Raw genomic sequence first — 27,834 nt, 5'->3', positions numbered from 1 at the left:
AGGAGTTTGAGAACAACCTGGGCAACATTGCAAGGCTCTATTCAACAGAATAAATAAACAATAAGATAAAATTCCAATAAAGACCCAACAGGTTTCTTGCCCTGCCACTTCCTTTTAAGGGGATAAATGTGACAAATTAATGTGCTTGAAATCTGCCAAAGCTCCTTCTAAAGTGGTCTAGATGCAGGAAAGACTATACGTAGAAAAGCAAGTAGACCTGAACCTGAATGAAAATAATGAAACCAATGATTAACAATTCAAGTTTACTAAGAAACTTTTTGTCATCAGTAACTACTTTTAACACTTTCAGAGTTACAGTAAAGCTTAGTGTCCAAAAATTCTAATCATGTAAATTGCAGGGTCACATTAGATAAAAACAGTATTGTTCAGTCTATAAACTAATGACGCTAAAAATCATACTGTACACAACTAATACACTGTACAAAGAACTAAGGCTGAAGGATGGGAGCCAGTCGTGTCTTTTTTCCAAATCTGTATTAGTATGGATGGCAGTATTACACACTTTTCAGTACTTACTGAAACTAACGTTATTAAGGCTACTTGTAGGATTCCTCTTGAATATAAATTAATATAAATTTATGGTACAAAACAGACTAGAATTTTCAAGTATTTGTCCTAATTATAGGTATTTTCTTCACTTTCTTCAGTAATTGCTGGGCCCTATTATGAGCTAAGCACAATTCTACATGGTAGAGATACAGTGGTGAAAAACACCTCCTTACATAGAGGTTACATTTTAGTTGACATCAATTTTTTCTGTCAATCATATTTTTGTTAAAGGAAGGCCTCTCTCCTGCGCAGACTCTGACAAGACTTTTCTGCTGTGTTACATCTTGAGAACTGGGACACTTGGTAACTCTGATATAAACACTGATCATATTTACAGAACAAAGTTTTCTCTCATCTGTGAAATATGACGTTTGTAAAGAATCATGTCCTGACCAAGTCTAAAACACAGCATTTGAGAGACTTCTTCCCCGTCAAGATTCTTTGAAGCTTCTAGTTTTACAAGAACTTTTCAAAATCATCAGCATGGACTTCCCAACGAAGACAAAGATGTGAGCTCTAACTGAAGGCTGAACCACACCTCTCTCATTTCTACAGATTCCCTCCAGTGTGGACTCTCTGATGGTAGACGAGATGTGACCTCTGACTGAAGCCCTTACAACAGACATCACATATGTAAGGCCTCTCTCCAGTGTGGACTCTCTGGTGTGTGTGAAAATGTGAGGCCTGACTGAAGCCCTTCCCACACTGCTGACATGTATAGGGTTTCTCTCCCGTGTGGACCCTCTGATGAGCACTGAGACCAGCACTCCAACTGAATTCTTTCCCACATTCCTCACATTTAAATGGTTTCTCTCCAGTGTGAATTATCTGATGGACTTGAAGATTTGACCTCTGGCTGAAGGCCTTACCACAAGTGTCACATTTATATGGTTTCTCTCCGGTGTGGACTCTCTGATGGGCTTGAAGGTGTGAGGCCTGACTGAATCGCTTCTGACATGCATCACACTTGAATGGTTTTTCCCCAGTGTGGACGCTCTGATGGGCTTGGAGATTTGAGGCCTGACTGAAACCCTTACCACACTCTTCACATTTGTAGGGTTTCTCTCCCGTGTGGACTCTCTGATGATTGTGAAGATTCAAGCTCCAATTGAAGCGCTTCCCACACACTTCACATTTGTATGGTTTTTCTCCAGTGTGGACTCTCTGATGTGCTTGAAAATATGAACTCTGACTGAAACCTTTACCACACACGTTGCATCGAAATGGTTTCTCTCCTGTATGGACCCTCTGATGGCTCTGGAAACTTGAGGCTGAACTAAAACCCTTACCACACTCTTCACATTTATATGGTTTTTCTCCTGTGTGGACTCGTTGATGACTATGAAGATTAAAGCTCAAACTAAAGCACTTACCACACTCATCACATTTGTATGGTTTCTCTTCAGTGTGGACTCTCTGATGGGTATGAAGATTTGAGCTACAACTAAAGCGTTTACCACAATCCCCACATTTATAGGGTTTCTCTCCGGTGTGAATTCTTTCATGGGCCTGAAGATGTGATCTCTGAGTGAAGCCCTTCCCACACACCTCACATTTATAAGGTTTCTCTCCAGTGTGAACTCTGCAATGAATGTTAAGATCTGTGCTACGACTGAAGCCCTTCCCACAACTGTCACATCTATAGGGCTTCTCTCCTGTGTGAATAGGCAAATGAGCATAAAGATGTGAGCTCTGATTAAAGCTCTTACCACACTCGTGGCATGTATAGGGTTTCTCCCCTGTGTGGACTCTCTGATGAGTTTGCAGATTTGAGCTCTGACTGAAACCTTTACCACATTCATGACACCAGTAGCGTTTTTTTCCAGTACGAACACTTTGTTGAACAGGAATACGTGAGGTATGACTAGTGTCCTTCTCGTGCGTACTATACGCTGGAGACTTCTTTCTCAAGTGTACCTGCTTATGAAATTCGAGACTGGAGCTATCATTGAAGGCTTCTTCACATTCATTACCCTGGTAGGTTTTCTGTCCTGTGTGAACACTACACTGGGTAAGAGATGATACCTTTAGGGTATCTTTACCACAGTCACTATTGCTGTGCGCTTTATCTCTTTTGTGCAGTATCTTATCATCACGGTGGCGTGAAATGCAACTGAAAATGTCAACATATGGAGCGAATATACATAATTGGTTTTTCATCTGAGTCTGCTTACAACTTCTCTGATAATTCTGTGTCTCATTCAGATATATTTTACTCCAAGAATTCGGAACTTTCCCAGTTGGAAATTCGTGATTTTCAATGATCCTGGAATGATCCCCTACGTGATTCACTAGAAGGCTGTCATCCACAGAAGCTTGAACAGATTCTCCTGCTCCCACCTGACAGGGGGAATCATGGTGCTTGGGGAACTCAGAGCTCTTTCCTTCAATATTTATCATGGAGTCTTGACTTCTGGCTAATTTACTCACAACATGTCTCTTGATTTGCCAGCATGAAAGCTCTCCCAGTGAAAAGCACCTTAATCCTGCTTTGTGAAGAGTCGCCATCTCGTTTTGATTCCTGTCTCCTGAAAGGATAGAGAGAATAAGGAATAAAGGACCAGAGACTGACATTAGCAAAGTAGAGAAATTAAGAAGACCTAAGCTCTAATTTTCCCCATGGAAATGTTAAAAAAACTAGACTGGCTGAAATAAATTTATAGGAGCTCCGAAAAGCAGCTGCAACCAAGAGAACACTAAATTTTTTTAAAAGCCATATTTAAGATAGAAAATTTGAGATCAGCCCAGGGTGAGTGCTTAAGGTATATCGTGGGTCTTTTCTGAGTATGTGTCTTGCTGTCTGTGTGTATTCTCCAGTATACACAACTCCAAAATGAATGCTTTGTCCAGATGTTTCCAAATTTTACACATAGTTCCTTCGGTATCGGGCTTTAGTTCGTGATGGAAATTTTCAGCTTATCTTTACCATCATGGATTTTCTTGGATTTTATGGCCTGTGGAAACACAGAACTACAGATCTAAGAATAGGACAGGGGGTAGAAACCAGCCAGCTGCAGAGCAACAAAATGATATCTCAGTAAGTACCTGGAAAGGAAAAATTGACTTCCTTGCCTATGAGAATGGTAAATTAAAAGTCACCTCTTCTTTGGCTACAGGAACTGAATCATAAGTAGCAACTACATAAATCAGGCAAAATACATGCCTCAATTATAGGCTCTCATTATACAACCTGCACAGTTAGAAATGTGCTCAAAATAACTGATAGACAAATCCATATTTATAGCTGGAGATTTCAATACCGCTTTCCAACAGCTAGTAAAGCAAGTAGGAAGATGCATGGTGGCACTCATGTAACCCAGTCCATGCTGTGAAATGGACAGCTGCCCTGGCCCCTTGGGGGTCAGAAGTCACCATGCCAAGGACTGTGTGAAGGGCACTAAGTTCCACTGGGACCCAAGCTCCAGTTCTTGAGAAGCCAAGAGGAGGGAGCATCAGACTTCCTTCCAAACAGTGGTGCTGGTAGCCTCCAAGTCTCTTCCTCCAGGCCGCCTGTGGATATGCCATCCAGAAACCAGTCCAGCCCAGCCAAGATGATGACCTGTGCCCTTGTACGCTGCTCAAAGACTACCAGAACTTTCCCAGAGTTGAGAAGGTTGATGACGCTGTGAAGACACTTGTCTTTGGAGATGGCTAACCAGTAGAAGCCAAAAATTAAGCCGAATAGTTCATAAAAAAGGACATGGCAAGCCCTGAGGACACCAGTTCCCCAGAGACTAGAATTATTGACTTGAACATCAAGGTCCACGGTTTTTTTTTTTTTCTTTTGAAATGGAGTTTTGCTCTGCCCCTCAGGCTGGAGTGCAGTGGCACGATTTCGGCTGACTACAACCCCTGCCTCCTGGGTTCAAGTGATCCTCCCACCTCAGCCTCCCAAAGTGCTGGGATTACAGGCGTGAGTCACTGCGCCTGGCCAAGATCTGCAGTTACGAAAAACACATGCCGATACATTGAAAGGACAAAGCCCACAAATGCTATCTGCTGATGAACATCAACCAGAGGAAAAAGATGCTCAAAAACCTCCATAAGACCTATTATGACAACTCTGGGAAGACATGTAGGGAACTGGGGACTGAAGACACCTTTCCCCTCTGAATTATTAAACAGCCCACTGACCGTGGCTTTTGACTAAGAAGGCTCTGTGAATCCAGGTTTTCCAGAATGCACAAAAGCTGAAGAAACAAAAAAAGTCTTAGCTGCAGCAGCGGCAGCAGCAGCAGCCAGACAATAAAACAAAACAAAAACAATCAATTATGTTAAAAAGCAAACACAACCAAAAACAAGTAGGTAATAAGTGAAGATATAGGCTTGAAGCAATATTATCAACCAAGTTGACTACTTGGCCTTTACAGGACACTCTATCCAATAAGAGCAGAAAATGTTATTTTCAGGTGTACATGGAACATACTCCAAGACAGACCATATTCTAGGCCATAAAACAAGTTCTAACAGAAGCAAAAGGAGTCAAGTCATACAAAGGGTATTCTAACCACAACTGATTTAAATCAGAAATTAAGAATAGAAACATCTCTGCAAAATCTTCAAATATTCAGAGAATAAACAACATACTTCTAAATAAACTGTGGATCAAAAATAATTCAAAACTTTAGAAATTGAGTGAAAATAAAAAACCAACATATCAAAATTTCTACTTAAAGCAAAATTTATAAAGCAGAAATGTGTCAAAGAAACTAAAAACACAAGAACAAATTAAATGCAAAGTAAGCATAAACAGAAAATAAGAGAAATAGCTAGTTCTTTGAAAAGAACAATAAATAAACTCTAGCATGCATGATAAAAACAGAAAGAAGATACAAATTACAAATATCAGTAATGAAAGGTGACATAATTATAGATCCTGTATACATTATTAAAAAGATAAAGGACTTATGAATTTTATGGCAATAAATGCAACAATGCAGATGAAATGGACAAATTTCTTTAAACACACAAAATAAGTTTACTTGAGAACATACAGATAATCTGAATAGCCCTTATCTACCAAAGAAATAGAATTCATACTTACAAACGTTTCCACAAACAAAACTTGAGGCTTACAGAGCTTCATCTATGAATTTCACTAAACATTTAAGGAAGAAACAATACCAATGCTAGACAAACTCTTCCAGAAAAATGAAAAGCTGTAAATACTTCTCAACACATTTTAGGAAGCCAGCATTATTCTAACACCAAAATAAGACAAACACATTCCAAGAAAAGACAACTACAGACTAATATTCCTAATGAACATATTTATAAAATTCTTAACAGAATGTTATCAAATCAGATCTAACAATGTATAAAAAGGATAAATCACGACAAAGTAGTGATTATCTCAAGATAATCACTACTGATTTAACATTCTAAAATTAGACCTAAATGCTTCCCTCAGAAAATCAGAAACAACGCAAGTATATCCACTCTCGCCACCTTTATTCAACATTACTGAAAGTTCTAGTCAGTGTAGTAAAACAGGAAAAAAACAACATAAAAGAAATACAGATCATAAGGGAAAAAATGAGCCAGATAAATAATTTGAAATACTAATTTTAAGGAAGCTCAATGAGATACAAAAGAAATTTGAAAAGCAATACAAAAAATCAATTCAGGATATCAATGAGAAATTTACCAAAGAGAAAGAGATAGATAACTTTTTTAAAAAGCCAAACGAATAAAAACTTCTGGAAATGAAAAAATCACTGAAGAAATTACAAAATACAGTTGAAAGCATTTACAATAGACTAAACAAGCAGAAGAAAGAATCTCAGTACTTGAAGACAGGTCTTTTGAATTAATTTAGTCAGACAAAAGTAAAGAAAAAAGAATAAAGAAGAAAAAACAAAGCTTTAAGAAGTATGAAACTACATAAAGCAACCAAACCTACGAATCATAGGTATTCCTGAGGGAGAAGAAAAAGTAAAAAGTTTGGAAAACTAGTTAAGGAAATAATTGAGGAAAACTTCCTAATCTAGCAAGAGCTTTAGACATCCAGATAAAAGAGATCTAATGAACTCCAGGAAAATACATTGCAAGATGGAACTCACCACAGCACACAGTCATCAGACTAAGGTTTATATAAAGGATAAAATCCTAAAATCGGCAAGAGAAAAGTGTCTAGTCACCTGTAAAGGAAGCTCCATCAGATGATTCAACTTGTAGAAACCTTACAAGCCAGAAGAGATTGGGATTCTATTTTCAAGTTACTTCAAAAAACAAAAAAATTGTGTATCCTACTAGAATAAGCTCTATAAATGAAGGAAAAATAAGCCTTCCCCAAATAAACACTGAGGGAGTTTGTCACCACTAGACCAGCTCTACAGGGAATGCTCAAATGAGTTCTAACCATGAAAACAAAAGGTTGATACTTGCCATCATAAAAGACACAAAAGTATAAAACTCGCAGGCCTTATAAAATAATTACACAAAGAAAGAAGATAAAGAAATCAAATGGCAACATAACTCATCTTACTGATAAAGACACAGACTGAAGGTAAAGAGGTAGAAAAAGATATTCCATGCAAATGGAAACCAGAAACAAGCAGGAGTAGCTATTTTTAGATCAGATAAAAAAAAGACTTTAAATCAACAGCAGTAAAAAAAAGACAAAGAAGGTCATTACGTAATGATAAAGGGATCAATAAACAAGTAAGATATAACAATCCTAAATATATACACACCCAACATCAGGGCACCCAAATTCATAAAACAAGTATTATTAGACCTAAAAAAATACACAGCAATACAATAACAGTGGGGGACCTCAACACCCCACAGACACCACTAAATAGACGACTGAGACAGAAAATCAACAAAGAAACACTGGACTTAAATTTTAGGTCAAATGGAGCTAACAGATATTTACAGAACATTCTACCCAACAGCAGAATATACACTTTTCTGATTAGTGCATGGATTAGGTCACAAAACAAGTCTCACTACATTTTTAAAAACCAAAATCATACCAACTATCTTCTCATACCTCAGAATAAAACTAGAAATCAATTCCAAGAAGAACTCTAGAAACTATACAAATACATGAAAATTAAACATCATCCTAAACAATCTTTGGGTTAATGACAAAATTAAGACAAATTTTTAGATTTCTTGAAATGAATGAAAATGAAAATACAATATACCAAAGCAAAAGCAGTGCTAAGAGGGAGGTTTATAGCGTTAAATGTCTACATTTAAAAAAAAAAAAAAAAAAGATAAAAAATTAACAACCTTATGTCTCACCTCCAGGAACTAGAAAAACAAGAACAATCCAAACCTAAAGCTAGCAGAAGAAAGATAACAAAGACCACAGCAGAATGAAATAAAATAGAGAACCAAGGAACCATACAAAGGATCAATGAAATGAAAAGCTTGTTTTTATCTTTGAAAAGATAAAACTGATAAACTGACAGTAAGACTAGCCAAAAAAAGAGAAGATCCAAATAAACATAATCAGAAATGAATAAGGAGACATTACAACTAATACTATAGAAATACAAAACATGATCAGAGACTATTACGAACAATATACTTGAAAACTAGAAATTCTAGAGAAAATGAACTAATTCCTGGAAACATACAACCTCCCAAGATTGAACCAGGAAGAAACAGAAATCCTGAACAGACCAGTAATGAGCAGTGAGATTGAATCAGCAATGCAAAACCTCCCAAGAACAAAAAAGCCCAGGACTAGACAAATGTACAGTGGAATTCCACAAAAGGAACAAAGAACTGGTATCAATTCTACTAAAACTCTTCCAAAAAATCTAAGAGGAGAGAATCCTCCCTAACTCATTCTACAAAGCCAGTATCGCTCTGACACCAAAGTCAGACAAAGACACAACAAAAAGAGAAAACTACAGAGCAATATCCCTGATGAACGTAGATGCAAAAATCCTCCAAAAATAAACACAACCCCCCCCAAAACACCCCAAACCAAATATAATAGCACATCAAAAAGATAAGCCACCACGATCAAGTGGGTTTTATTCCAAGGATGCAAGAATGGTTCAACATACACAAACCAATAAATGTGATTAAGTCTATAAACAGAATTAAAAATCACATGATCATCTCAACAGATATGGAAAACCATTTGACAAAATTCAGCGTCCTCTCATGATAAAAACCTTCGACAAACTAGGCACAGAAGAAACATACTTCAAAATAATAAAAGTCATATATGACAACCCATAGGTAACATGCTGAATGGGGAAAAGCTAAAAGCATTCCCCCTAAGAACTGGAATAAAACAAGAATTGCCCACTTTCACCACTCCTACTCCACATAGCACTGGAAGTCCTAGGAAAAGTAATCAGGCAAGAGAAAGGCAGAAAACTATCTAAATTGGAAAAAAGAGTAAGTCATTTAGTATCTGTTTTCTGACAATCTGATCGTATACCTACAAATCCCTAAAGACTCCTCCAAGAGAATCTTAGATTTGATAAATGACTTCAGTAAAGTTTCAGGATTAAAAAAATCAATATACAAAAGTCAGTAGCATTTCTATACAACAATAATGATCAGGTTAAAAACCAAATCAAGAACATAATCCAATTTATAATATCTACAAAAAAAATTAAAATACCTAGGAATGTATTTAACCAAGGAGGGGAAAGCGCTAACCAAGGAAAATTATGAAACAATAATGAAAGAAGTTGCAGATGACATTAAAAAAATGGAAAAATATCCCATGCTCATGGATCAGCAGAATCGATATTGTTAAAATGACCATACTGCCCAAAGCAATCTACAAATTCAGTGCAATGGCTATCTAAATACTAATGTCATTTTTCACAGAATGAGAAAAAACAATTCTAAAATTCATATGGAAACATAAAAGAGCCTAAATAGACAAAGCAATCCTAAGCAAATAACAAAGCTGGAGGCATTATATTATTTGACTTCAAATTACACTACACAGCTCTAAGTAACCAAAACAGCACGGTGCTGATATAAAAATAGATACATAGATCAATGGAATAGAAAAGAGAACCCAGAAATAAGTCACATACCTATAGCCAACTGATCTTTGACAAAGTTGACAAAAACATACACTGGGGAAAGGACATCCTATTGAGTAAATGGTGCTATTTAATCCATCTTGAGTTCATTATCTGAGATCTCCTGAGATCCATGACAGATTTTAGTAATAGCCATTCTGACGGGTATAAGATGATATCTCACTATTGTTTTAATTTGCATTTCTAGAAATCACTGGTGATTTCAACCACAGGAGACAACCTGAAAAAGCTCCAAGTGATCAAAGTAGAAACAACTTGGTAACAAAATAAACAATGCAATACTGGATTATAACACAAAGTATACAATAAATACATATGAGCCCATACTGCTTACAGAATGGATATTAAGTGACAATAAGGAATTACTGTTGTAGATAGACACTGATAAATCTATGGGTGATAAGACATTCTCCAGAAAAAAATATGACATTCTCCAGAAGAAAACAGAAGGGAATAGAAAAAACAGGAACACTGGAAAGTTGATAACTGCTAAGACAGTATGGATATACAGTTTGTGGCATTATTTACTTTTCTATGTTTTTTAAGTTTTCAAAATAAAAAGTTTAAAGTCATAGAAAGGAAAACAAATAGGTCATCCAAATTATGTGTATGTTGGGGGAAGGGTGGAGAAGCAGAAATTATCCATTTAAACTATCAAGTCAATTTTCATTAACAGAAAAAGATGTAAAATGAATGTTAAAACTGAACTGAATGGTGGCATTACAAATGGTATCCTACTAAGTCATTTTTATCACATATCTCCCTCAGTTTGGTGGATTATATGATATCTTAACAAAGGACATAAGCAATTTTAGAATTAATCAAAGTTCTATGTTTTATACATTTCTGAAGTATATGGAAATATATACATGTAGACTATGATTATACAGAACACTCCACCCAGTAACAGCAGAATACACATTTTTCTGAAGTACATGCAGAACATTCTCTAGGATACTCCATATGTTAAACTACAAAAAAGCTTTAATAAATATAAAAAGATTAAAATCACACAAAGTATCTCTGCTGATCAAAATGAAATGAAACTAGCAATGAACAGCAGAACAAAACCTGAAAATTCCATAAATATGTGAAAATTAATACACAAACAACCAACAGATCAAAGAAGAAATCACAGGGGAAATTAAAAAATATCTTGGGATAAATGAAAACAAATCCACTGCAAAAACAGTGCTAAGGGGGAAATTTATAGCTATAAATGCTTACAAAGAAAAGGAAGAAAGGTCTCAAATCAACATCATAACCTTACACCTTAAGGAACTGAAAAAAATAACAAGCCATTGCCATTGCCGAGACCAAGATGGCTGCAAGACTTGCTGCCTTCTTCAAGAATGCCTGGGCCAGAGTCGGTGCTGGTTGTGTCCTTCACCATTGCAGGCCACGCTATAATTCTGCCCCCACTCAGCCCCTACACCAAGTACGCCATCATGATCAACCAGGCCACACCCTACAATTACCCAATGCCTGTCTGAGATGATGGCAGTGTGCCTGGTGCCTGGTGTCCAGCCAACCCCAGGACTCCTAGGGCCCAAGCCTGGAGTGGCTGAAGAAACTGTGAGCACCTCCACTGACAGGGAGGAGGACCCTCCCCAGTGGCTTCCAGTAAAAATGTGAAAACCAAAAAACAAAACCAAATTAAACCCAATGCTGACAAAAGAAAGGAATCTAATCTTTTTTTTTTTTTTGAGACAGAGTTCCGCTTTTGTTGCCCAGGCTGGAGTGCAATGGTGTGATCTCAGCTCACCGCAACTTCTGCCTCCCGGGTTCAAACGATTCTCCTGCCTCAGCCTCCCGAGTAGCTGGGATTACAGGCATGTGCCACCATGCCCAGCTAATTTTATATTTTTAGTAGAGGCAGTGTTTCTCCATGTTGGTCAGGCTGGTCTCAAACTCCCAACCTCAGGTGATCTGCCTACCTTGGCCTCCCAAAGTGCTAGGATTACAGGCATGAGCCACCATGCCCGGCCAGGAATCAAATCTTATGAAGATAAGAGCAAAAATAAATAAAATTGAGAATAAAGGATAGAGAAAATAAAACAAGAGTTGGCTCCTTGAAAATATCAATAAAATTGACATTTAGCTACATTGACTAAGAAAAAATAGACTCAAATAACTAAAATCAGAAGTGAAAGTTGGTATATTACTACTGAGTTTATAGAAACAAAAGGATAAGAGAGTATCATGAACAGTTGTATGCCAACAAATTAGATAACCTAGATGAAATGAACAAATTCTCAGAAACCCACAACCTAACACTGAATCAGGAAGAAACAGAATATATGAATAGACCTATACCTACAAAGGATATTGAATCAGTGATAAAAAACCTCCTAGCAAAGTCCTGGACTTTCACAAGTGATTTCTATTAGACATCTGAAGAATTATTAGCACCAATTCATTTTGCTCTTCCAAAAAACTGAAGAGAGGGGGAATACTTCCTAGTTCATTCTATGAGACCAGGATTCCCCCAATACCAAATACAAAGATACTATAAGAAAAGGAAACTACAGACCAATGTCCCTTATGAACACTGATATAAATATCCTCAACAAAATCCTAGTAAAGAGAGTTCAGCAGCATATTAAAAGAATTACACCATGACCAAATGAGATTTAGTTCTGGAATGCAAGGATGGTGTAACATATGAAAACCAATCAATGTAATATACCACACCAACAGAATGAAGAAGAAAACACATGATCATCTCAATTGATGTAGAAAAAGCATTTTACAAAATTAAAAATCTTTTCATGATAAAAATATTTAAAACAGGAATAGAAAAAATCTAACTCAACATAATAAAGGCCATACATTAAAAACCCACAGCAAACATCATATTCAATGGTGAAAAATGGAAAGCTTTTCTTCTAGTACCAGAACAAGGCAAGGATGCCCACTTTTACCATTTCTATTCAACACAGTAGTACTGAAAGTTCTAGTCAGAGATATTATGCAAGAAAAATAAAGAAAAGTCATCTAAATTGGAAAGGAAAATGTAAAATTATCTTTGTTCACAAAAGATGTATGTAGAAACCCTAAAGATTACAGAAAAAACCTGTTACCAATTAAATATTGTTACCAAAATCACCCAAAGCAATCTATAGATTTAATGCAATCCCTATTAAAATCCCAATTTCTTCTTTGCAGAAATACAAAAACTCATCCTAAAACTCACATGTAATTGCAGGAGACCACAAATAGCCAAAACAATCTTGAAAAGAAGAAAAAATACGGAGGAATCTTTTTTCCTTTCTGATTTCAAAACTTATTATAAAGCTACATTAACCAAAACTGTCATAAAGACATATAGGCCAAAGGAACAGACTAGAGAACTCAGAAATAAACTCTTGCATGTAGGGCCAAATCATTTCTGATAATGCTGCCAAGACCATTCAATGAGGAAAGGACAGTTTTCAACAAATGGGGCTGGGAAAACTGGATATCCACATGCAAAAGAACGAAGGTCAACCCTTACCTTACACAAAGATCAACTCAAAATGCATCAAAGCCCTAAATGTAAGAGCGAAAACTGGCTGGGTGTGGTGGCTCACGCCTGTAATCCTAGCACTTTGGGAGGCCGAGGCGGGTGGATCATGAGGTCAGGAGTTCGAGACCAGCCTAGTGAAGATGGTGAAACCCCGTCTCTACTAAAAGTAAAAAAACAATTAGGCAGGCGTGGTGGCAGGTGCCTGTAATCTGAGCTACTCGGGAGGCTGAGGCAGGAGAATGGCTTGAACCCAGGAGGAGGAGGTTGCAGTGAGCTGAGATCGTGCCACTGCACTCCAGCCTGGGCAACAGAGTAAGACTCCGTCTCAAAAAAAAAGAGAAAAAAAATGAAAACCACACAACTTCTAGAAGAAACCATATGGCGAAAGCTTCACAATGCTGGATTTTATAGTCTCTTGGATGTGACAACAAAAGCACAGGCAATAAAAGAAAAAAACAGACAAACTAGACTTCATGAAAACTAAAAACTTTTTTTTTTTTTTTTTGAGATGGAGTCTCACTCTGTAGCCCAGGCTGGAGTGCAGGGGCGTGATCTTGGCTCACTGCAACCTCCACCTCCTGGGTTCAAGCAATTCTCCTACCTCAACCTCCCAAGTAGCTGGGATTACAGGTGCCCGCCACCATGCCTGGCTAATTTTCTTTATTTTTAGTAGAGACAGGGTTTCACCATCTCAGGCTGGTCTCCAACTCCTGACCTCGTGATCCACCCACCTCGGCCTCCCTAAGTGCTAGGATTACAGGTGTGAGCCACCACGCCCAACATAAACTTTTTATATCAAAAGACACTGTATCCACAGGGTAAAAAGGGCAACAACCAGAAAGGAGGAAAAGATTTTCAACTCATACATCTGATAAGGAACTAACATCCAGAATATATAGAGAACTTCCAAAACTCAGCAACAAAAAAACCTGATTCAAAAATGTACAATGGACTTGAACACATATTTCTCCGAAGAGGATATATTAATACAAATGGCCAATAAGCATATGACAAGGTGCTCAACATCACTAATCATTGGGGAAATGCAAATCAAAACCACAATGAGACACCACTTCAAACCCATTCAGACGGATATTATTTAAAAAAAAAAAAAAAAACAAACAGAAAATAACAAGTGTTGGTGAGGATGTGGAGAAATTAGAAACCTTGTGCACTGCTAGTGGAAATGTAAAATGGTGCTGCTGTTGTGGAAAACAGTGTTCAAGGGTCAACTGTACTATAATGAAATATTATTCAGCCATAAAAAAGAGGAAAATTCTGACACATGCTACAACATAGATGAACCTCAAAGATATAAGGCTAAGGGAAATAAGCCAGACACAAGAGGGCAAATATATAATTCCACTTGAGTACGTGGAATGGTCAAATTCAGAGTCATAAAGTAGAACAATGGTTAACTGGTGCTGGAGAGAGAGGTGGAATGTGGAGTCATTGTTTAACGGGTACAGAGTTTCGTTATGAACAACGAAAAACTTTTGGAGATGGATCGTGGTAATGGCTACACAACAATGTAAATGTACTTAATGTCACTATATACTCAAAAATGGTTAAAATGTTAAAGTTTTATGTTATATATATTTTACCACAATTAAAAAATAAATATATGTGAATAAGCCTTGGTGGTATAGTGCTTACACATAAATTCAGGCAAATTAAGGACATGGAGAGTGAAGGGAAGATGGAATTTTTTTTTTTTTTTGAGACAGAGTCTCGCTCTATTGCCCAGGCTGGAGTGCAGCAGCGTGATCTTGGCTCACTGCAAGCTCTGCCTCCCGGGTTCATGCCATTCTCCTGCCTCAGCCTCCTGAGTAGCTGGGACTACAGGCACCTGCCACCACACCCAGCTAATTTTTTTTTTGTAGTTTTAGTAGAGATGAGGTTTCACCGTGTTAGCCAGGATAGTCTCAATATCCTGACCTCGTGATCTGCCCACCTTGGCCTCCCAAAGTGCTGAGATTACAGGCATGAGCCACTGCACCCGGCCAGAAGATGATATTTTAAGAAAGCCTCTCATGAAATGACTTCTGAGCAGAGGTATGAATGAAATAAGGAAGAGGGGCTGGGCGCAGTGGCTCACGTCTATAATCCCAGCATTTTGGAGAGGCTGAAGTGGGCAGATTGCTTGAGTCCAGGAGTTCAGGAGCAGCCTGGACAACATGGGGAAACCCTGTCTGTACAAAAAATACAAAAATTAGCCGGGTGTGGTGGTGTGCACCTGTAGTTCCAGCTACTCAGAAGGTTGAGGTGGGAGGATCGCTTGAGCACAGGAGATGGAGATTGCAGTGAGTGGAGACTGTGTCACTGCACTCCAGCCTGGGCAACAGAGTGCGACCCTATCTCAATCAATCAATCAATCAATCAATCAATCAATCAGAAAGAGGACAGAGGTTTAAGAAAAAACAGCATTCCAGCCAGCGAACAGAAAGTAAAAGGCTGTGATGCAGATGTCATATTTGAGGAACAAGTGAGGATGGCAGAGACAAAGGGAGGGGAAAAAACAGAATACTAAAGCTAGGTGAGTAGGCAAACATTATACAGTCTTACAAGCTCCTTAAATACACTGGATTTCAGTCAGTGAAATGGGAAGCCAGTGGAGGGTCTGAAGCAGAGAAGTGACATGATGTGACAGATGTTTTTATTCTTTTTTTTTTTCTGAGACAGAGTCTTGCTCTGTCACCAAGGTTGCAGTGCAGTAGCGGATCTCGGCTCACTGCAACCCATACCTCCCAGGTTCAAGCAATCTCCCCATCTCAGCCTCCTGAGTAGCTGGGAATACAGGCACATCCATCACATCTAGCTAATTTTTTTATATTTTGTAGAGACACGGTTTTGCTATGTTACCCAGGCTGGTCTTGAACTCCTGACCTCAAGTGATCCACCTGCCACAGCCTCTCAAAGTGCTGGGATTAGAGGCTTGAGCCATTGCGCCCAGCCATGACAGATGTTTTTTAAAAAAATCTCTCAGCTGGGTGGAGAAGAAATTATCCTGAATAAAGGAAAAATAACAGCTGTTAACTATGATTCCAGCTGCACAGTTCTCACCTGAATGCTTACCTCTTTGGGTCTGAAACTCTTTCATCCAAAGCTTTTCTTCCCTCTCCAACTGGGATATCATATCTGGTTTGAAGGACTGATGTCCTATAAAAAGATAGTATTTAAGTGAAAATGTTGAAGTGTTAAAAGCAAAGAGTACTGAAAAATTCTGGTTCCAATCACATGATGTAAATCTCCTCCCTGCCCCTCCATGCAATGTTCAGGAAACATCTTTTTTTTAATCACAACACATTATAAGAAATACATTTACTACCATTGGAAATACATTACCCTATGTAAACTATTGAAATAAAATATTAAAGGACCTGTTTCTAATCTGTATCTGTTTTCATCACATCCCTTACTGCAAGCAGCAGCAGTTATTGCCACAATATGCACCATTCTGGCTAAGGGGCTCTGATATTGTTACTCTATTTTATTACAGAAATGCTGATGCAACTTACTAATTTCCTGACCCACCAATGGATCATGACGGACAAGTTTAAAGAAAGCAGGAGGAGCCAAGCTCAACTGTTCTTTTATAGTTCATTTCTAAAAGAAAATCATTTGTCTTGGAACAAAGGCCAGAAACATCTTGTCTCTATGCTCTAAAGAGACAGAAAAACTCTAGTCTCTGAGCAGTCCCAAAGCCTTAACAAGGGGACAGAGGCCAGGAATGCCACTAACATCCCAAAATACACAGGATAGCCTGATACAACACAGAATTATTTGGCCCAAAACATCAATGGCATGGAGGTTGAGAAACCCTGCTGAATTACAGAGGGTGCCTGTCCTTACCCACTGAAACCAGGTTCCTAAAGTTCTCCAGCATCACATCTCGGTACAGCTTCCTCTGGGCAGAGTCCAGCAGCCCTAGCTCCTCCTCAGTGAAGGCCACAGCCACATCTTTGAATGTCACTGCCTCCTAGAACATCAAGCACATGTAACCTCAATCTCGTACCCAATGGCCACTGGCACCTAAGCAACTCTTTCTGTAGAGTTACTATTCTTTCCTTTCCACAATCACACCAAAAATGCTAGGGGGAAAAAGGAAAATACCTTGTACATGTAACGTGGTGCCCTTTATATAGTTAAATCCCTTAGAACTGTCATTGTTAAATCACGGCATACACACATTTTACCATTTGACTGATAGCACCAAATTTTATAAGAAATTTTGCATTAATTTCTTCCCAACAGTGTTTAATGGTACCTATCTTCTCTCAGTGGATAGTACCACTATTTTGTCAATCCAACAGGCCTTCATAAAGCTCTGAGACAAGTATGCAGTTCATTCTCTGGGTTCTCAGGAACATGCTATATTGGTCAATTGCAGCAGCATTTAGGGTCAAGGTTAACAGTGCAGGCTCTTGAGTTTGACTGCCTTAGTTCACATTCCAAGGGTCTATCCACTGTTAGTTTTGTGACATTGCTCAAGTCACCTAACTTCTCAATACCTCAATTTCCACATCTGTATAAGAAGACCTCTATCATAGGGTCCTTGAAGGGATTAAATGCGTGAATACTATAAGGAACTTAGGACACTGTGTGACATACAGTAAGTACTCAATAAATGTTAGTCATTACTCTTATTATCATCACCATCATCTCTTTCATCCCATTCATGGCTGCATGATAGCTCACAAACATGATCTACAATATATTTAACCATTCTAAATAATGCACATTCGATCATTTTAAATTCAAAAATGACAACGCCACAAAAAACATATTTTTACATAGATCTCGGCCAGCTCATATGGTTATTTCCTTAAGATAAGTTCCGGCTGGGCGCGATGGCTCACTTCTGTAATCCCAGCACTTTTGAGAGGTCGAGGTGGGCGGATCACTTGAGGTCAGGAGTTCGAGACCAGCCCAACCAACATGGTGAAACCCTGTCTCTACTAAAAATACAAAAATTAGTTGGGCATAGTGGCGCAAACCTGTAATCCCAGCTACTCGGGGGGCTGAGGCAGGAGAATCGCTTGAACCTGGCAGGTGGAGGTTGCAGTGAGCCAAGTTCATGTCACTGCACTCCAGCCTGAATGAGAGAGCAAGATTCTGTCTCCAAAAAAAAAAAAAAAAAAGATAAGTTCCAAGAAGTGGAAATTACATTGTAAAAAATATATATACACCTTTGTTTTGCTGGTCTTTGTTTTGCTGGTATAATGTTAATTTTCTCAACTAACTCTTCCTGTAAGAGATTGTAAGTACTCCCGATTCTCTGTACTGTGGCCAAAACTGGACCTTATATTATTTTTTTAAAATCTTGAACAATTTGGTGAGTGATATAAACAGCTATTTAATTTTTTTAAAGATGATCTGATATTATTTTTCTTCACATATTGCCTTTCCTTAATCCTATTGGGATTTTTCATGTATCAATAACATTACTATTAAGGATATTAAGTCATTTTCTAGAATATATAAATTCCTACCCCTGCACCTGTTTCCTATTTGTCTCATAAATCTGTATATGGCATTTTTCTGTATGGAAATTAACATTTTTATTTTTTACACTGCTCATCCTTACATTTGTTTTGGCTGGAGTTCTGATCATCCACGTACTAAACAACTTGATGACACACCTGGCAAAGAGTCATGCACTGAGAAAGGGAATCTGGTGAAGAGCAATGTTATTTTTGGAGCTCTTCATCCACCAGGACATGCCAGGGACACATACACGTGTAGCATAGCCTCAGGTCCCTGAATAGTCTCTTCTGTTTTTTTCTTTTTTGAGACAGTCTCACTCTATCGCCCAGGCTGGAGTGTAGTGGTGTGATCTCGGCTCACTGCAACCTCCGCCTCCCAAGTTCAAGCAATTTTCCTGCCTCATCTACACGAGTAGCTGGGATTACAGGTGTATGCCATCACGCCCAGCTAATTTTTGTATTTTAAGAAGAGATAGGGTTTCACCACGTTGACCACGCTGATCTCGAACTCCTGACCTCAAGTGATCCACCCACCTCAGCCCCAAAGTGCTGGGATTACAGGTGAGCCACTGTGCCTGGCCTTCACCCAAATGAAATACCTGAAACTTCTGGCTTAGGCACTGAAAGCTTTAACTTCAGCTGGGCATTGAGTGGACTTCACTAAGTCTAAAGGTTCACACCTGTCTATGTTTAAAATGCAGGTAAGGCCATCTACATCCTCACAAAGCTGTTCCATGGAGCAAATTTCCTGGCGAATCTCCAAGTGCTATAAAACTTTTAAACTAAGTATGTACATCTTTAAAATATAATAACATGTTAATGAATAAAACAGATACTTAACTATAATACAAGGTTTTACTTAGAATTAAAGAAAGAAATCTAGCTCTTGTTTGAAACTAAAATTACTTTCTCTGAGTTTGGCATCAGTCAGATGCTACTGCACCAAGCTATACTTTATTCTTTCCATAAAATGAGGTGTCGTGTACGAGAAAATGAGTCTAAAACTTTAAAGATTTAAAAAATGGTAGAATTCTCAAAATTCCTATTTGGGAAGAGAAGTTATATGGGGAAAAACTGCTATTGTCAATGTCCTTAAAATGGCAAAATTCATAGATTACATGAACATGGAGAATGAGGAAAAATAAAATCAGGTAAACGATGGAAAATGACATGATAAAACGTAGGTGATATAAAATTAAATTTAAAAAACTCAAAATTGTACGTAAAGTACGATTATATATATTTGTGAGTGCAAATGAAAAGGAAGGTGGGAAATTATTGGTAAACATATTTGTAATGTGACAGTTGTTTTCCATTTAAAAAATGTATCTGTTAGGCCAGGCAGGAGGATCACTTCAGCCCAGCAGTTCAAGACCAGCCTGGGCAACACAGGAATATCCCCTCTCTATTAAAAATAATTAGCCGGTTGTGGCGGTACGTGCCTGTGGTCCCAGCCACTCAAGAGGCTAAGGTGGGAGGATCTATTGAGCCCAGGAGGCCCAGATTGCAGTAAGCCACTGCACTCCAGCCTAGGAAACAAGGTGAGACTCTGTCTCTAAATATATATATTTAGAAATTTATATTTACATATATAAATATATTACACATAAATAGATTTTAAAATATTTAAGATATATATATATATAAATGTTTATACTATTATTTGGAAATAAAAGGCAAGAGCCTGGCATATAACAATCTTTCAAGCACCTTTCGTTCCCTTTACTCTTCCAAATGGGAAAAATGTGTCCAATCTTTGTGCAATGAGATGTCATTTTAAGAAACAGAAAGGCAAAATAAACTTACCTGGAACTTGGTCATTTTCCCCCTCTTCCTTCCGGGAAAAGGCAGAGTTCCGGGGGAGTGAACCTGGGGGAGGGAAAGGCATCATGAGATAGGTTAGGGATGCCACTAGTCAACATGGCACTTTATGTGGCACTTTAGAGAAAGGTCTCCCTTTCTCTAGGCAGGCACAGTTACACACAGCTTAGTGAGAACGGGAGCTGGATCCCAGCTACCACTGGGCCCCCTCACCCAGCTGCTTTTGTTCATGAACATTTCATATTAACAGACCTAAATCAAATGCAGCTCCCTGCGTACTCCTTCTGAATCTTAGTCTCCAAGGAAATGAGACAAAGACAGGCAGGGTAATGTAACAGAGCCAAAATGCCTGGCTTCAAATTTAGGCATTTCTACTTATTTTCTACTGATCAGTATAAACAGTATAAGCAGTATAAACCTTAAGTGAATTATTAATCTCTCTGTGCCTTAATTCAGTCACCTGTAAATGGGGAAAATAATGCCTGTATTCTCTATTTCCTGCAGCTTCTGACAAGCAAGTGCTATTATGCTTCATAAAACTGCCCTTTTGAGTATGCTTTCTAGAAAATGAATTTTTCAAGAAACCCAGAACTCAAAGATAATTGCTCTGTCCTGTGAGTTACCATGACCCTCAGAAAAGTCTGTAACTGTGATTGGTTGTCTAACATAATTAGGTCCGTTGGTAATGACAGTTAAACTGCTACGGATTTTTTTTTCCTCCAATAGATGTAATTACTTGCAAATGTTACTCAGCTGGAGGAGCCTCAAGAAAGTCTCTTTTTCCATATGCATGAAAGCAATGACTACTAAAACCCTAAAACTCTCTAAGAAATGCTGTTACACTTAAGTTAACCACACGGGATTACTGGTTATAACCACATACTGAACATTTATTAGCTCCTCAGGACACCTCTGGCACTCTGCAAATCTGTAATGACGATAGCTTCTCTGAGATAAAACACAGAGGACATTCCCCAGGCTCCGGCTGGAACTAATCTCCTGTCAAGAGGCTAGAAAAGTACAAGAATCCAGGAACGGCCCCACCTCAGGCAAGGATTAGAGAAGGGACAGCGGCTCCGTAGCTGGATCTCCGACCCCATCCCAGGTTCAGAGGAGTTTCCAAACAACAGGCGTATTTTTGAGTATAACAGAATTAACGGCGGCATCCAACATTTTCCTATGCACTGGTTTTAAGCTTATTTCTATAAAATCTCATTTAATTCTCACAAGAACATCACTGGGAACGCACTAACCCTTTACAGGCACGAGGAAACTGAGACAAGGAGAGATTAAGTAACTTGCCCAATATTTTGCCGCGAGGAGCAGGCAGGACTGGCTGGTATGTGCGTGAGGCTGGCTAGGGCAGCAGAGAGGGCGGGAGACCCTCAACCTCGAAGCACGACGCAAGCCCGCCCCCAACGCAAGAGGTTCCGCCGAGGGGACGCAAACTCCCGCAGTCTCCCAACCCTGCCCTCGAGCGCGGGCCACAGCTTCTCTTCCCCAAGCCAAGGACCGGTTCATCGCTGGCCCCACGCCCAGGCCAAGAGGGCTCGGAGAAGTCTTGGAGACCCGGAGCTGACTCACCTCCCTGGGAGCTATCTCAGGTCCGACCTCGCCTTCCTGGAGCGGAAGTGCCTGCGAGTGCCCACGGTTCGTGGACTCCACTTCCCAGAATTCCTAAGCGGAAGCGTCTCAGAGTTCTCTCACTCCTGGACTACAGTTCCCAGAATGCTCCAAGGGTCGCGCTTCCCACCAGCTGGGTTTTGTTTTGACTCAAGCCGGTTGGGTTTGAGACACTTCTCTGGCGCTACTACTGTCAGATTCCTTTTAGTTTTATTCATTTTAAAAATTCATGAGAAAATAATTGTAAAATTTTTAAAGTGATGGCATATAAAAGTGAAAAGTTCAGCTTGTATTATGAAAATAAGCTAGAAACCAAAATTTTTAGCAGAAACAAAGGGTAGGCTAAAAATGGGAAGCGTAAAAGTGACTTAGGCTGAGCTCCGATGGACGCCGAACGTTAAGGAATACCAGATCTCAAACTTGTGTCAAATGCCGGCTCCCCGAATATCATCAACTCAACCTGTTGATAAGACAAACAACGGAATTTGTTGCTGATTGCAGCAATGGAGGACAACACTTCGACGGAGCGTTGGCACCTTCACAGAGAAAGTGTCAAGGCAAGGTTGGAACTGATTGAGAACTGGATGTTTAAGGCGGGTCTTTCATTGCAAGGGATTTTATTAGTATTGCATAATGATCATGATACTACAGTCCGGGATTGGTGGATATAGCAAGGATTTTTGGTACTTTCTTTGGAAGAGATTGAAAATTTGATGGGTCTCTGCGGAAGCATAATGAACAATTAAACAGTTTGCTTGGGCAGGAATCTCCTCGAATAAAGGCCTGCTGATGAAGACAGCTGAACAATCATGTTAGTGCCGAAAGTAAATTGTGATGAAACGGGAAAAGTTCGCTTGTCCCCCTCCCAGGGCATGTAATGGGGGTGTGGCTCGTTTCTTCGTGCCCAGCTGCTCAAACCTCTAGAGGGAGCCTGCACACGGCAGGTTGCAGAGCTCCAATCCAACGACAGTGTCTAGGGGTGAATGTTTACAGCTCCTGAAGCCCCAGTGGGCGTGTTTCACAGGGTACTTTTTTAGTTTAGCCATCCATAGGAGGCTTGTGTTAGCTCAATTAGACCCCTGCCTTATCGCAAGCACAAGAGGGGTCTTGTATCCCAGAGATTCTTGCCTTGGTGTACCAGAAGAATCGTATCACACATGGGCTTGGAGAAAGAGTGCAAGGTTTTACTTGCACATAAGTTTACTTATGAATGATCTATGGGGAAAGCTCTTCCCAAATACCTAAGGCTTTTCACCTTTCATGGGGATCGGGCTAATGCACAGCTGTTCATTTGGAAGAGGGTATTACAATTCATGAACTCCAGGGCTTAATCTCCACATTTGCCTAAGTTTGGAGGATCCTGAGATTTTTATTTTCCTTTACATACCCAATCTGCTTTAAAAATTTCCTGATTACCTAAAAGTATCTTATGACTGGTTTGTCAAATCAATATCCAGTCCATTCATTTTATTTATCTACTTAGGTGTATTTATTATTGAACACTACTGCATCATCCCCTTTTTCAGACCCTGGCCTGTTGAAGGAATTAGGTCAGTTGTTATGATGTTACACATTCTGGATTTCTCCAACTTTTTTGGCCTCTGTCCCTAGTTCCTGGGAGATGGCATTTAAACTCTTAAAATATCCTGAATTATAGAAGCTGTTTGTTATTCACAGTGGGCCACTCACACTCTATCTGACAGATTGTCTCTGACAGAGACACATCATGGGCCTCTAGATAAGTTATGCTAGTGAGATTACTTCAGATAGGTGCTGGTTACACCAGACAGATCGATCATGTGATTTGAAGTTTACGACTCTGAGCCAAATAACATCAGCCTGTGTAGAGGATGGGGGCTAGAGATTGAGTTACACGTCAGTTCTCAATCACACCTATGTAATAAAGCCCTAATAAAATCTATGAACACAAGCTTGGATAGACGACTTTGGTTGGCAAGTATTCTCATACAGCTGTGTGCTGGGAGGGTAATGTGTCCTGATTCCAAGAGAAAGAACCATGGAATTTTCTATCTGGAACCCTCCCAGACCTTGCCCTATGCATTTTCTACCTTTGGTTGGTTTTGATTTGTATCCTTTTGTTATAATAAAGCTGTAATTAATAAATATAATTTTCCTGGGTTCTGTGAGTTGTTTCAGTACATTATTAAACCTGAGAGGCTAGTGATCAGAAGTGGTCAGCTGGTCAGAAGTGAGGGTGGCATGGAAACCCTTGAACTTGCAGTTTGGAATGAAAAAAGTCTTATGAGGACTGTGCGCTTAATCTGTGAAGTTTGACCTAACACTGGGTAATTAGTTCCAGAAGTAATTACACCACTTAATAATATGGGCTAATACCTTTATGAACCTCAGGGCAGAAAGTATTTTGTTTAGAGACAGGGTCTCATTCTGTTGCCTACATTGGAGTGCACTGGTGAAATCATCATAGCTCACTGTAACTTTAAACTCCTGGGCTCAAGTAATCCTCCTGCTTCAGCCTCTTGAGTAGCTAGGACTACAGGCATGTACCACCATGCCTGGATAATTTTTTAACGTAATTTTTTTGTAGAAATGGAGTCTTCCTATGTGGCAGAGGCTGGTCTCTAACTCTTAGCCTCAAGCAATCCTAATCCTCCCACCTCAGCCTTCCAAAGTGCAGAGGATTACAGGCATGACCACCTTACTTGACCAAAGTTTTCTTAATATGTGCATACCTGGGAGATATTGCAGGTTTGGGTCCAGACCACCGCAATAAAATGAGTATCTCAATAAAGTGAGTCACATGATTTTTTTGGTTTCTTAGTGCACATAAAAGTTATGTTTATACTATACTGTAAACATACCATTTACCTGTGTAATAGCATTATGTCTAAAAAAAAGGCAATGTACGGCCAGGCACGGTGGCTCACGCCTGTAATCCCAGCACTTTGGGAGGCTGAGACGGGCGGATCATGAGGTTAGGAGATCGAGACCATCCTGGCTAACACGGTGAAAGCCTGTCTCTACTAAAAGTACAAAAAAATTACCCAGGCATGGTGGCGGGCGCCTGTAGCCCCAGCTACTTGGGAGGCTGAGGCAGGAGAATGGCGTGAACTCAGGAGGCAGAGCTTGCAGTGAGCCGAGATCGTGCTACTGCACTCCAGCCTGGGCGACAGAGTGAGACTCTGTCTCAAAAAAAAAAAAAAAAAAGAAAAAAAAGAAAAAAGAAACAAAAGCAATGTACATACCTTAATTTAAAAATACTTTGTTGATAAAAAAATGCTAACAATCATTTGAGCCTTCTGTGAGTTGTGTAATCTTTTTTCTGGGAGAGGGTCTTGTCTTGATGTGTATGGCTGCTGATCAGGGTGGTAGTTGCTGAAGGCTGGGGTGGCTGTGGAAATTTCTTAAAATAAGACAACAATGAAGTTTGCCCCAGTGATTGACTCTTCCTTTCATGAAAGATTTCTCTGTAGCATGTGATGGTGTTTGATCGCTTTTTACCCACAGTAGAACATCTCTCAAAATTGGAGTCAGTCTTCTCAAACCCTGCCACTGCTTTATCGACTAGGTTTACATTATATTCTAAATCCTTTGTTGTCATGTCAACAGTGCTCACAGCATCCTCACTAAAAGTAGATTCCATTTCATGAAACCACTTTCTTTGTTCATCCTTAAGAAATAACTCCTTATCAAGTTTTATCATGAAATTGTAGCCATTTTGTCACATCTTCATGCTCCACTTCAAATTATACTTTTCTTGATATTTGTAATACATTTGCACCACCTGAGTGCTACTGTCCATTTCAGAGTCTACTTCCCAGGGAATGCAACCTGTAACAATGCTTCTCTTTGGGCAAAAGGCTCCTTTCTCTAAAGGCTGCTAATCTTTGACACATCACCCAGTCAGTGCATATTTCTCTTGGTACCATGCTTAGCTAAGCAATACTTCTTTCATGGATTCCGGATTGAGAAATTGCATTTTCCACTTCTATCATATAACTGGGTATTTGTTAACTCGATTTCCCCTATCAGTAGTAATGATATTATTAGTATTAATATTTTTAAATTACAAAATGATAATCTACTATTTTCTTTTAAATTATTATAATACTAAAGATACAGTTAACATCTCCTTCGACCACCACAGCTGCCCAGTACTCTTCATTCCCTGTCTTTAAGGTAGAGATCATTATCAGTTTAGTATCTATTCTTCTGGACTCTTTTTTATTTTTATTTTTTAATTTATTACTATTCTGGACTCGTTTATATGCATTTAAATGTGTAGAATGTGTACCCTTGTAAGACTTAAAGAACATCATTCACCTTATATGCTACATAATATTTTGCAAATCTGTTTATACAGTTTATATGATGAAAGACATTGAAATTATTTTCACTTTTTCCACTATTACAAAAAAGCTGCAATAAACGTCTCATTCATGCCCTCCTATGAGGTGTGAGCATTCTCCATGGGAGGCGCAGAAAAAATGCAATTGCTAGGTCATGTGGTAAGCATATTTAAACTTTTAATAGCTACTGCTAATTAATTCCTCAAAGCAACTGCACTAGTTTCCACTCCCACAAACAGTTTATGAGAGTAGCAGATTCACCACATTTTCTTGAAAAAATTTAGACAACCTGGCAGGGCGCAGTGGCTCACACCTCTAATCCCAGCACTTTGGGAGGCCGAGGTGGGCAGATCATCTGAGGTCAGGAGTTCGAGACCAGCCTGGCCAACATGGTGAAACCCCATCTCTACTAAAAAAACATATTAGCCAGATATGGTGGTGCATGACTGTAATTCCAGCTACTTGGGAAGCTGAGACATGAGAATCACTTGTACCTGGAAGGCGGAGATTGCAGTGAGCCGATACCATGCCACTGCACTCCTGTCTGGGCAATAGAGTGAAGCTCTATCTCAAAACAAAACAAAACAAAATTTTGACAACCTTAAGGGATAAAAATAGATCTGGTTGTAGTTTTGACTTCCCTAGTTACTAAGATGGTTGGGTATCTTTACATATTTTCACTGTCAATTTGAACTTTTAGTGACTTACCTGTTCATTATGACATTTTTTTCTATTTTATATATATATATTTTGCAATATGTGTTGTTGGGGTTTCCTCTCTCTGATTTCTAATCCTTTGGTTTTGTTCACACAGTGAAATATTATTTATCTCACATATCACTGTTAGGGATATTCAGCTGTGTGGGCACTTTTATTGTCTCCAAGGAGGTAAAATCTTACCATAGCCCTAATTGCAGTATCACATAAAGGGTCTGAACACACACATGTATGGATTCTAATGTTAAGACTCTTGCTATTCTTCAAACCGTTAGATCCCTGTGTTGGGTTGGCTGTTATTAACTTGGCATCACCAACAACCCCTTCTAACAACTTGTCTGTATTGAAGAAGAAAAGCAAGCATCTACCGTTTTCCCAGGATCTCCTTCCCAAGATGGTTTTACATTACAGGCAGCAATGGAGGAGACTGTTATATAACATTTAGCATGTGGAAGACAATGAGAAGAAAAGACCCAACTTAAAATGGGCAAAGAATTTCAAAAGGTAGTCCTCCAAAGAAGTGTCCAGTACACACAAATGGCTAATGTAGAGTCCTCCAGTCACCCTCTTTTTCTGTGTCCTGATCAAAAATCACAGAATGCTTTGACCACTCTGTGACCCAACCAGCTGCACATTTTTCCAGCAGGCTTGAACCCAAACCGGGGCCTTAAACATTTCCAGACATTGACAAAGACTTTATCTCTCCTTCATATTTGAAGGATAACTTTGCTAGATACAGTATTCTT

At 39.0% G+C, this 27,834-nt stretch overlaps 1 protein-coding gene and 1 pseudogene across 3 annotated transcripts; one reads left to right on the top strand and one right to left on the bottom strand.

The window, feature by feature from the left end:
* Nucleotides 1-249: 249 nt before the first annotated feature.
* ZNF235 (zinc finger protein 235) lies at nt 250-24,503 on the bottom strand. Of its 3 annotated transcripts, none has more exons than XM_009194677.4 (5): nt 22,005-24,503; nt 20,406-20,468; nt 16,966-17,092; nt 16,177-16,272; nt 250-3,098 (listed from the first exon to the last, which is right to left on the bottom strand). In XM_009194677.4, exons 2-5 carry the CDS (start codon nt 20,418-20,420, stop codon nt 1,120-1,122), a joined length of 2,217 nt encoding a protein of 738 aa, XP_009192941.1. In that variant the 5' UTR covers nt 20,421-20,468; nt 22,005-24,503; the 3' UTR covers nt 250-1,119. The 3 variants fall into 3 exon arrangements, with proteins under 3 accessions (XP_009192941.1, XP_003915717.1, XP_009192942.1); XM_003915668.5 differs by having other exon boundaries at nt 16,189-16,272; nt 22,005-24,502; XM_009194678.4 differs by lacking the exon at nt 22,005-24,503 and adding an exon at nt 21,465-21,976.
* On the top strand, nt 10,762-11,281 carry LOC116271642 (annotated as a pseudogene).
* Nucleotides 24,504-27,834: the final 3,331 nt, after the last annotated feature.

This window comes from Papio anubis, chromosome 20, assembly GCF_008728515.1.
Source record: "Papio anubis isolate 15944 chromosome 20, Panubis1.0, whole genome shotgun sequence".
NCBI lineage: Eukaryota > Metazoa > Chordata > Mammalia > Primates > Cercopithecidae > Papio > Papio anubis.
This window is presented reverse-complemented; position numbering and strand designations above follow the sequence as displayed.

Bases quoted from the DNA above. Each gene is read 5' to 3' on its own strand.
- ZNF235 (XM_009194677.4), bottom strand. The intron at 16,273-16,965 runs GTAAGGACAGGC...ATCTTTTTATAG, and splicing joins TAGGAACCTGGTTTCAGTGG to GACATCAGTCCTTCAAACCA. The intron at 3,099-16,176 runs GTGAGAACTGTG...CTATCCTTTCAG, and splicing joins CCAAAGAGGTAAGCATTCAG to GAGACAGGAATCAAAACGAG.